Genomic DNA, 12357 nt, shown 5'->3' with positions numbered 1-12357 from the left:
GAGCCTAGGACCCTAAAGAATTGGTGGGTAAAGGCGGGTTGATGTTTTTATTCCCATTTTACAGACCAGAAAACTGACTGAGATTATGAGACTTATCCTAGCCAGCATTCACTGAGGGGAACCAAACTTCAAATGTAGCTTGCTGATCCCTGAAGCCAGTGCTTTTTCCATATAATTTCACAAAATGTACTTTGCAGAGCTACAGCCTCAAAGCCATAACGGTGAGCCTCACATTCCATGCATCCGGGACTCTGCGAGGCCTGCCTGTGTGGAACCATTCCACTGCGCTGTGTTCATGCAGGCCTGACAAACAGCGAGGCGGCCGTCCTCAGCAAGCTATCTACGAGGGACAAAGCCACGTGCTTTTCTAGTAGGAAAATGTCTCCACAGATAAGGACCTAGATCACTCAGCTCGCCCAGGTTCAGTAGCTAAGGCTGATGTTGTTTGTGGTGTTGTGAGTGCCCCACAAAATTAATCTAACAGTACACTTTAACTCCTGTTCACAAATCACACACTAGATATTTGGGGTGTGCTAGAATCCTGTCTCTGTGTTTTGTTAGCAAAACTGCTGAGAGCCATCTCCTAGCAAGGATGCTGAACACAGGTTTGTTATTAGAAGGTCCCGGAAGGAGAGACCACACCATTAACAAAATACTAGTACCTGCTGTGTGCCTAGGTGGGATATTGGGAAAGCAATGTTTTTGCTTAGTGAAGGACCCTAAAGCTTTCTATGGGTACATCTGAGGGTCTCAGGCTGGCTCTGGTGAAGGGGCTCTCCCCCCCCAAACAATGCTGTATATAAGAGGGCTGTCCACAATCCCACTGGCCTCTTTTCTGTATGTCCACATCAGGAAATGGGTTTAATATTCACATCTTGTGAAAGCATGACCAAGAAAAGGTGGTACTGACCTCATCTATAGCTTTCTTATAGCTCTGTGACAAGATGAAACCAGTCCAGAGAGTCCACAGGCAGGGAAGGCCGGAAGAAAAGAAGCACGTTAGATACAACATGGGCATGGTTAGTAGAAAACTCACACAAACAAGCAAAGAGAAGTTCAAGCCAGACCATGCACATTCCTTCATTATTACTTAGCATCCTCCTTACTTTCAGATGAAGGAGGCAGTAGGTGAAGGTGACATTCATTCCCAGAACAGCATCTCAGAATGTCCAGATTAATTTTCTACTTTCAGCCAGCATGCTCTTTTTTCTTCCTTTAGTTTTAGGGTTTACTTATTTGAGACAATATTTCATGTATCCTAGACTGGCCTTGAACTCATTATTCAGCCAAAGATGACTTTGAACTTCTGATTGCCTTACATACTGGTATTAAAGGCGTGTCCCATCATGCCTGGTTTCTGCAGTGCTGGGGATTGAATCCAGGGCTTCATGTGAGCAGAATGAGAACTTAACTACATTCCCATCCCACAGTCTTTCTCTCAAGCTTCTTGGTGTCAGGTCCAAAGGAAACTGCACACCCTAAACTCTGGCACCTCTACCAAAGCAGCCAGAGGGGACAAATGGCTCTCTATGGTGCCTATCAGCATGCTGGCCTCCAGGCTCCCTTATCATCACAACTCCCTGTGGCTCTTCTCAGCTCTTCTCACCCTGTCCTAGCCCTAACTTCTCCAGCTCCGGGCTTCCCTTCCTCTGGCTTCTCATTCCCACAGAACCCTGCCGTTTCCACCAGGTGCTCTGGTCTTTCCCTCTCGGCTGCCCTCCTGCTCCTCGCTCTTGGGGTCCTCTGCCTGCACTCCTTGTCCTCCTCCATCACTCTCCCCCGCCCTCCTCTCAGGGCCCGGTCCACTCTGCTGGCCATGTGCAGTGTACCACTTCTCTCCCTGCTCTGGACTCTTCCAGACGCCTCTGGCTGTACTCTCCTCATATCTACAATAGAAACATACCTCGGAGCAGTCAGCCCTCAATTTATACACTTGGGGCCTTCACATTCCAGCAATGACTCTGGATTTCAAGTCTGTGTCACATCATACTTATTAAGTTTTGGTCCAGAAAAGACTAGTCCATAAGGCATGACAAGTAGTGAAGAACCAGCCTGCCTCCATCTTAGGCTCGAAAGCCATCTTATAGTAAAGACAACTAGGCTCATTCCTGTTTATGATTAAATCTGTTTCTCAAGGATTGGGCTATGCCCCACCTGTAACCTTAACTACAAATGGTTCTGTATTGCGTGTTCCAGGAATGGCAATCATGTCTGTGTTTCAAAAAGTGTTAATAACCATCTACCATCTTGCAAACCTACCTTTGTTCTAAAAGGTTATATGACCACCTATGACTACCTGTTGTTATGACTGCCTGTTGTTATGACCACCATGTTATGCCCACCCTGCAACCATGTCTTTGTTTCTGGAGGTCCAAAGTCAGTGGAAGCAGCCCAAGATCTGTTCAGTCCCCCACCCCATCAGGTATGACTTCCTTCTAGATGCTTCTAGCATACAGTGTTCCTAGTTATCCTCGGTTTTTTGCTTTGAGTCATGAATGTAGCCCTAACTACCTTATCTAAAATTAGGCTCTAGTTTTTATTTATCTAATGGGAACAACCAGAAGAATCAACCATATGTCTTTAAGGCAAAGGTATTTTCTTCTCTTCTTTTCTTTTCTCAGGTAGGAAAGACATAGAAATTCTTAGGAAGAAAATCACTCACAGCTGGCCGACTGGGCCGGGTGATGTCTCTGGATTCTTCAGGTTTCACCTTGGTGGGCTCGTGGGGGAGCACAGGCGATCCTTCTGACTTACTGTTGGCTAGAGAAAAGAACAGGGACAGGAAAGACAGGATATGCATTAGAAGAGGCTGCTCCACATTCTGAGTGAGTGACTCCGGAAGGACTACTCACTAGGCAAATCCATGGACACCAATGGAAAAACAACAAATGCTCAAAAACCAGACAACTGAGGCCTGAAACCTAGAAGTCAACAGTGAAAATGAAAACCTGCAGTCACTACCAAGTGCTGACCGTGTATGAGGCACAGCACCGGACACTTTCTCTGTCGATTATTGCAATTAATCCCTGTTCCAACCCAATGGTGCAGCACCATTTTCTCATTCTCCAGATGAGCAGAGACACACCAAGCTCAAGGTGACAATGAAGTCATGGATTTAGTTGGGATTCTTCCTGAATTTTAAAAGTCTTCCTAATCATTATTTCAAATGAGCTTATAAATTAAAATTTTAGGCTTGTTTTCTTCTTTTACTATCTATTCTTCAGAACAGGTTATTTGGATTGAAGTTTATGAAGAATAAAAAGAGTTTTATTTGATAGAACAAGTTTAAAAGGGGGCTGAGAAGTGTCTGAGATCTTTAAGGAAGAAAGAATTGTTGTGGAATATTATTTTAAGGTGTGTTACTTTTGTTTACGTTGCACGTGTTTAACTCTGTGAAGCTGTGTTACTGTGCCTGTCTAAAACACTTGATGGTCTAATAAAGAACTGAACGGCCAATGGCGAGGCAGGAGAAAGGGTAGGCGGGGCTGACAGGCAGAGAGAAGATACAGAAGGAGAAATCTGGAAGAAAGGGAGAAGGAGCAAGAGAACAAGTAGAGGAGGACTCCAGAGGCCAGCCACCCAGCCACCCAGCCACCTAGCCACCCAGCCACCCAGCCAGCCACAGAGTAAGAAACAAAGAAAGGGATACAGGAATAGAAAAGGAAAAGCCCACAGGCAAAAGATAGTTCAGATAATTTAAAGTTAAGAAAAGCTGGCAAGAAACAAGCCAACCTCAGGCCGGGCCTTTATAATTAAGAATAAGCTTCTGTGTGTGAGTTATTTGGGAGCTGGGTGGCGGACCCCCCAAAGAGCAGAAACAAACAACAACAGAGAATGATGCAGGATCAGGAAGGTGTTGAAGATAAAGGTGAAGGGCAAGAACAGAGTTGTGGCGCAAGGATGGGGAGGCTCCCTGCAGCCACAGAGTGAGAGCTGCCGTGTCATTTATGACATATGTGGAGCAGCAGGAAAGGTTGGCATCTCTTAGGATGGGGAGGCTCCCTGCAGCCACAGAGTGAGAGCTGCCATGCCATTTATGACATATGTGGAGCAGCAGGAAAGCTCGACATCTCTTGTTTGTTTTGAAAGTGGCCTTTCTCTGGCAGAGGTTACTTGTAACCAGAAAAGTAGAGGATGAAGGAAAGAATATAAGAGTTAAGCCTGAACTAGAATTAACATGGTATGTGCAATCCTGGTTTTCTTTATGATTTTCTCTAAGGATGCAAAGACTCCAATGAAGAGAAAACAAGTTGATGGAACGGCAGTTTTCTAGGGTAAGAACATCTCTGTCTGGATCAGTGCTGTAAAGACACATGGCGCTCTGGTACAGGCCACTGATGTCAGAGGAATACTGAGTCAGTGGTGGGCCAACCAACGTCTTAGCTCACAGTCATGGGTGTCACATGTCAGATCTGAAGCCTAATCAAATTGGATATACAGAGATTTTACTTAATTGACACCTAGAAGATTAATAGAGGAGGCAAATTATGGTTGTGTCTACTAAAGGGGCCACTAAGGAACTGGTGATTTTCTTAAGGGAGAGTGATTTACCAGCATATTAGTATTTATCAAAAAGTACTTCAGAGTGTCTGGTGAGCAAATTTACCCTCTGCAGAAGTGACTCAAAAAAGAGCAAATTTGGACTAGTTAGAAGAGGGTTTTGCTAGGTATTAATTAATTGTACTATAGTCTTTCCACAGGTTTCTTCATTAGTGAAAACTAAGCAATGACAAATGCTTTGAACTAAACATTAGGCTCGAGTTTTTATTTATCGAATGGGAACAACCAGAAGAATTAAACATATGTCTTCAAGGCAAAGGTATTTTCTTCTCTCTCGTGTATTTATTTTATATTGGCTTTTAGGAAATTTCATTTTGAGAAATACCTAATATTATGAAGCTTGAATCTGAAGGGATGTCTGGCACCTTGGGAACAAGAGAGTGGGGTGCACAAGACTGAAAAGGAGGAATCAAATGGAAATGGACATTTGGGGAACTGGACAGTTACCACATTTTGCAATAGGACTGCTACTGGATATCTGCCTGGAGAACACTGGAAGCTCAAAGTAGACAGGTCTGTTGTTCACACTTGGATGACTATGCACAGTTAGGGACAGTAGCCCAGACCCTTCAGGAGATACAAGCATGAGACCCCCCTGCTGCCAGAGTTAGGAAGTAGCCACTCCTTTCTGTCTGTGGCTTTCCTCCTAGGCATAAGAGTACGGGGACAGTTAGGAGAACACTTACCCCGAACTCTGGTTCGTTCACTAGATCCTGCTTGTGACCCAGGCTGAGAGCCTCCTTGGGAGCTGGGCTGGGAGCTGGGAGTGCTGGAGCTGGAGGAACTGCCACTGCTGGTCCTCTGCAGGGGGCTCTCCAGGATGGGCTCTGTTCTGCGGAGATCAGGATTGCTGCATGGACAGCAGAACACATGGCTACAGGTCAACATCCAAAATATACAGGGCACTCGCTTAACAACTCAGTAGCAAGAAAATAAATAACCAGATTTTAAAGATGAGCTAAGGACCCAAAGAGACATTAGAAAAAACAACCTGTACATAAAATGCTCAGCATCACCTTACACTTATTAAAATGTTTTTCTCAAAAAGAGGAATGATAGCCATTGCTGCTGAGGATGCTGAGAAGGATAACCTCGTCGTCCTCTGTTGGTAGGATGCAAATTAGGGTAGCCATTATGGAAAATGTTATGGTGATTCCTCCAAGAATTACAAACAGAGCTACAATATGACCCAATAATTCTGCTTCTGTATATATCTAGAGGAAATGAGGTCACTGTGTTGAAAAGATGGATGCATTCACTGTTGCATTATTTATAGCAGCAAAAGATAGAATCAGTATATATCCATTGATGAGCAAATGGATAAAGAAAATATGAGATATATATATATATATATATATATATATATATCACATATATATGGCACATATATTCTACACATATGCAAGCCCACAAGAAGACATGCACTGTATGATCTCACTTATGTATGGATAGGCACAATTCAGAGTAGCAGAGAGTAGAGTGTGGATTATTAGCAGCTGTAAGGTTTGGTGTGGGGACAATGAGATGTTAAGCAAAAAAGGTTTCAGTTAGACAGGATAAACAAGCTTTTGAGATCTATTGTATACTGTGGTGCCTTTATTTAATATGTATGATGAAAGTAGAATTTCTTTTGAGAAAAGATCTCATTGTATAGATTACTGCAGCACCACAAATAGCTTTGAAGTAGATCCTAAATGTTCTCATCACAAAAAATGGTAACTATTTGAGCTCACATCACAATTTATACATCCATCAAATTATCACATGGTAAATATAAATATATGTAATTTAAATTTTGTATACATTAATAAGGCTGTAGGTGACTTGTTATTGGTAGAGACTTCTGAGATCCTGAAGCAAAGGGGTCAAGGGAAGGTGGAAACTATGCCTTCCTGGTGGAGCTATGGCCAGACTCTGGAAGGGTAGATGCTGGAAAGGGGAGATGCCAGAAAGGTAGACGCTGGAAGGGTGGAGGATGAACTCCAAATGCAATTCTTGGGTCAACACACTAAAAGTACCAGCTCTCAGATAAGGAGCCCTAAGAGGAACTTTCCTTTAAATAGCTCTTCCGGTATTCATTGTAGACAACTTGAAATGTATGAAAAGGAAAAATGAGGAACAACACATACAATTCCCAAGCTAGGAAACAGTCAACCATATTTTACTGTTTGGCAAATTATCAAATGTTCAATTTTATCTCTTACTTTTTGCTTCCTAACACTGTATGGTGAGCACTTTATTATGCTCTGAAAAGTGCTAGCTGCAAAATAACCCATCATATAGACAAATTTGTTCGGTCATTCCTCTAGTGTTAGTCATTTATGGGGCTTCCAACACATTTCTGTGACAAGTAACACAGAACTAACCATCTGTCTGCACACTGAAGCTCAACTCTCTTTTCTAGTTTTGGAATTCTTGGTTGAAAGCTCATGAATTCTGTGAACACATGTATATGCAGATATATAACAGTCTTAGCAATTTTCACTATGTGATCATTTTTTTCTCTGAATTTTTGTGTGTATGTGTGTGTGTGTGTGTGTGTGTGTGTGTGTGTGTGTGACTGGTGACCAGAAGTAGGTGTCAAACACCCTGCAGCTGAAGTTACAGGTGGTTGTAAAATACCTGATGTGGATTCTGGGAGTTAAACTCTGGTGCTCTGTAAGAATGGCAAGTGCTGTGGGATGTTCTGTATGTCAAATGTGTTGCTGATTGGTCAATAAATAAAACACTGATTGGCCAGTGGCTAGGCAGGAAGTGTAGGTGGGACAAGGAGGAGAATAAAGCTGGGAAGTGGAAGGCTGAGTTGGAGAGACACTGCCAGCCGCCAAGATGACAAACAGCATGTGAAGATGCCAGTAAGCCACGAGCCACGTGGCAAGGTATAGATTAATGGAAATGGATTAATTTAAGCTGTAAGAACAGTTAGCAAGAAGCCTGCCACGGCCATACAGTTTGTAACCAATATAAGTCTCTGTGTTTACTTGGTCGGGTCTGAGTGGCTGTGGGACTGGCAGGTGAGAGAGATTTGTCCTGACTGTGGGCCAGGCAGGAAAACTCTAGCTACAGGCAAGTGTTCTTAATGGCCGAGCCATCTCTTCAGGCCCTCGAGTTTATCTTATTGACCACAAAGAGCAGCATTTGTTCACTCCCTCAGTGTTATCATGGTAGGAGTGATCAGGCAGCTGAGACAGAACAGTGACAGGACACAGTGCATGTCCTCTGTGAATCTCGCTAGGCACACAGATCTTTCCATTGCTGCTTACCCTGCAGTGAAAGACAGGATGATGGGTAAACATGGAGGATGCCTACCCCGTCACCCCATGACGGCACATGAGGAGGGAAGAGAGAACCTTCTGGCAATGGTGGTGGAGGCAGCTGTGGAAGGTTTTATGATTTTGTTAATAATAAACAGCATTCTGAGCTTCTGTAATGTTTTTCCCTTTGGGTTGATAATTAAGACCTCTCTTCATTTGCCCATTAGATTTGTACAGTTCTGGGCAGGGATAATGAGTGATACGTGAGAGTCAAAGCTCCAGCCTGTTGCCAGCCATTTGCTGAGAGGGGAAACCGATCGAGCCCCGTCTCCCTCATTTCCAGCAGCTCTAGTTCTCTAAAGGCCCTGAACGTTTTTGTGAAGGGGACGTTGCAATGCAGCGTGCTGATGCAGGATGTGTTGCCTCAAGTGAACTATGATGCTTTCTTCCGCTCTGACCGGCTCAAGAGTACCTTGTGCACCAGGTTTTGGGCCATGTGTCGGGTCCCAGATGTGTTCCATGTAGAGTTGAAAATAACACGGTCTTCATGCTGAGGCATTTGTAGCATACCCTACCGATGACCTTGCCACAAAATGTCTAGTTTTGTAAGCAAAAGTAGCACATACAATTTTTTTGTTAGTGCATTTTTAAAAAGATAGCACACAAAAGTAATGGGCCTCATTTTGGCATTTTCATACATGCTTGTAAGACACATCTTGCTTTGTGGTGATATGTCTGCCCAATTCATGGCTGAGTCAAAGTGGCTAGCAACCATGTGTAACTTCAGTGGCAAATATATGTAAAAATAATCATGCCTCACAACTGATCAATTTTGATGATATGAATTTAGAATTTATGACAACATTTATTCTTAAGGCATTTGTGGGAAGTGGGCGCTATTTCAACTCAACAGTAAAGCCAACTAACTGCAGAGTGACTGTTGATGAAGCTCATGAAAATCAAGAATTCTTGCTATAATAATGGCACTCTTTAATGGAACATAACTGTTTTTGTGAGAACTGTTTGTATCTAAGGGGTCGAAATAAACTTGGGTCTCATGTGCAAATACCCCTAAATTAGAAAATACTCAAAATGATCAATACTCCTTCCTAAGTATCTTACATGGTAAATTTGTTATTTTTCATAGAAAACAATGGTCTCTAATCCTCAAATAATAGCTTCTTCCCCACTGCTCCCTTTTATGAAACAGTGGTGGTCCGGAAATTATTAATAAATTACTAAATTGTTTCTTAATTTTATTACTAATCAAATATATTATAGACCAAGAGTGGTGGGTTGCACTAAAGTTTCTTATACTGCTAGATTTTGTGGAATAATGATGTCATCTTCTTTGTACTAGGGAAATATTGTGAGAATGGTGGAGTACATGCTCTGAGATGTCCTCGAAGGTGGCTGTGGTGTTGTGACAGTATTCTGTTACTTGCTCTATTTACCTTTCCTTTGATGCCTCAGTCAAATTCTTGTTGAATCACATCTAAATTGAGTCTTATTGGATCAAGATGAGGGCTGGAGAAGGTCAGGCCAGGAGGTGTCCTGTCAAGTGACACTATCACCATGGCAACAAGATGTATGTGACAGAGACAAGAGTTAACAGTTAATAGCAACTCCAGAAGTAATGTGAAAAGAGACTATACATCCCATTGGTGTTTGGGGAAATTCACACACACCAAGGGGTCGTGGGTGGTGTTGTAAAGGAGTGAGGCCTACTGGGATTTGGTATAGTATTAGAAAGTCTGGATATAGCCTGCATGGTGACAAAAGCTGGTGTCTTTCTTGTGCCTGTCATATGGACGGATGTTAAGCAGAGGCCAGCAGGGCAGTTCACCAAGTCTGTGGTAGGAAACAGAAAGTCAGCTGGACCGAAGAGAAGCATGGTTGGACAGCATTAGCTGTTAAGGTCTGCTGCCCACCTCCCATGATGGGCCCAGTGTGCGTGCCTGGTTAGGAGAAAAGCATGGACAGACAGACGAAGGCTGTGGGCATGTTAGGGGTCTTGGCTGTTTGCAGAACTGTCTGGGATGCACATGCATCTTTGACGAAACTCAGAGCTTCTTCCTGTGTGAGGCTAATTAGATCCCATGAGCATTAACTTCCTGCCTTGGAGCTCATTAGCATAAGTCCTCTCTACTCCAGCTCCCCGTCACAGGTGCTGGCCTTCATTCTTGTCGCTGAACACTAAAAGAAATATTTAGTGTCTCTATCACCACACAGAGAAATAAGGGAACTTAATGTCTTTTCTACCTTACTTCCCTTTTCTTAAAAATATGAGTAATGTGAGAAAATGCCATATGATATTTTTTATTCCTTATTATATATGTATGATCTGCCTTATGGGCTGAGGGATCTGAAATAAATGCACATAGAGAGAGGTTCAGCTTCAGAATTCTACTAACTAACAGGTTTCCCTTGTTCACATATTAACTAAGACTATTTGCATCCAAGCATGCAGAAACTTTAAAAATTCCTAAAACATTTCTTTAAATGCTAACTTTTAGTTCACACTTTTTCTATCCAGCAAACAAAGATGTTTGCTCTATAAGATAACATTGAAAGAATATGTGGCAATTTTCTATCTACTTGAACTGTATAAAAAGTCAAAACAGAAAATGAGGATTACAAAGTGATTTTTGTATCCAAAGTGTTGGGCCAAGTCTTTAATTAACTGGCTGACTGCCAAAATTCTCTTTACTTTGTTCTTTGATAACATGGCCAATAAGAAAAAACTAGTCCTAAGAAGATATGTTTGGGATGGGGCAGGGAATTATTTTCTGGGACTAAACATTTAGTCATTGGTTTTTTTAGACTGGGTGTTTCTGACAGTTTAAATCTTTTCATATTTCAAAAGTACTTGTTTGAGCAAATTTTAATTTGGTTAAAAAAGAACACATGGATCAAAGTGAAATATTAAAGTGCCTAGAAGTTTGAAAATAGCAATATTTTTACAAAATCAACTACAACCTTCCTTTAAGCTCTCCTGACCACCCTCATAGGTGAGGCCATTGGCATCCAGGAGCAGGTGGGCCCTGCCTGTGGAGTTTGAGCTTAAGCAATACCCAATTTCCTGGGTAGGAAACTGTGCCCCCGCCCACCTCCACCCCTAGAGGGAGCTGTCAAAGTATGAGATGGCACGGTTCCTAGAGGAGTGGGGAAGCACTGGGGGATGCAAGGAAGTTCCACAGGCTCCCACCTTTTAAAGGATAGTGCAACAGGGTGGAGAGCAGTGCCTTCAAGGTTAGGAGGGACTGCTAACAGACCTATAAATTACAGGGTGAGAAAGGCAGAGACAAAACAGTGCCCTGTCAATCACAGAGGCAAGAGTTCCCGAGGCAGACGACCAGAGTTCAAATCCCAGTCCAAGCACTTCTTCTTTTGACACACTGGGCAATTTGTTTTGTTTACTTCAGCTTTCCATCTATAAAATGAGGCTGATGAAAAGCCTTGCTTTGGAATCGCTAGCTGATTTAAATAGTTAATATTTGTAATGCTAGCTGGCAAGATGGCTCAGTGGGTAGAGACACTTGCTGCCCAATCATGGCAGCCTGAGCTTAATCCCTGGAACCCATAAATAACCAAATCCACTGAGGTGTCTTCTGACCACCCTCACCCCCTGCCAACACAAATAAATTAAGAGTATTTTTAATGCAATGAAAACATTATATCATACATAGTACTTCAAGAGGTATTTATTAAAACACTGAAATGAATATAAATTGCCTCAGGAACAGAAGACAAGGTCCTGAAAAGCCTGCCCACAAATACTTGCTGTTCTCAGACAGCAAAGGAGTAAGAAAATGGAGAGGTATTCCTATGAGAAGGAAGTGTAGCTAGAATAGTAAGGTTCTGACTTGCTTGTATTAGTTACACACTCAAGTGCACACTCTGACTCCAGATTCTTCCATTCAGGGCACTACATAGTTGCCATTGATTCAAACCTGTTGTTTTCAAGTTGTTATGGAGTATCTCACATTTGACAGTTCCCATGTAACGTCTTGCCCTTAGGATCTGGGATCCACTGTTGTAAGTGAAGGAAACAAAGTACAAGCCTCTTAACTTCCAGGCTGTCTGCTTTCCCTCTTTTGCTCACCTAGCACACAGTTCGTTTTTTATTCACATCAGAATATTGACAAGGAGAACCACTTTCCTTGGTGGTGCTTTCCTATGTGGTGACATAGAGGCCAGGATCCTACTTTGTTCAAGCTTTACCATCTTGAACTCTGGGTTCCTATGTTGTTCATAAAGAATAGAGAAGCCTTCCTTTTAAGAACAATGCATGTGTGCATGTATGTAGAGCTTGTGTGCATGTGGATAAACATATATATGTGTGTGTTTATGGAGGCCAGAGTACAACCACAGATGTTGTTCCTCAGGAGTGTCCACCTCTTTTGAGACAGGGTCTTCATTGGCCTGGAGCTCACCATAATTGGCTAAAATGGATGGCCATTGAGCCCTCAGGGATCCTCCAGTCTGTATTTGTCCACTGTTGGGATTATAAGCCCATTACCACACCTGATATTTTTATATG

General features: G+C 42.6%; 1 protein-coding gene across 1 annotated transcript in view; it reads right to left on the bottom strand.

Annotated features, from left to right (window-relative positions):
* Positions 1–12357, bottom strand: part of Tnik (TRAF2 and NCK interacting kinase) — a 414277-nt gene that overhangs the window by 44484 nt on the left and 357436 nt on the right. Inside the window, exons 19-21 of the mRNA XM_059265292.1 lie at positions 5247–5410; positions 2663–2760; positions 911–934 (exon numbers count right to left, since the gene is read on the bottom strand). Coding sequence (XP_059121275.1) covers positions 911–934; positions 2663–2760; positions 5247–5410 — 286 coding nt within the window. The remainder of the gene's footprint in view (positions 1–910; positions 935–2662; positions 2761–5246; positions 5411–12357) is intronic.

Source organism: Peromyscus eremicus, chromosome 6 (assembly GCF_949786415.1).
Source record: "Peromyscus eremicus chromosome 6, PerEre_H2_v1, whole genome shotgun sequence".
Taxonomy (NCBI): Eukaryota; Metazoa; Chordata; class Mammalia; order Rodentia; family Cricetidae; genus Peromyscus; species Peromyscus eremicus.
The sequence above is the reverse complement of the archived record's forward strand: the minus strand, read 5'-3'. Positions and strand labels throughout refer to the sequence as shown.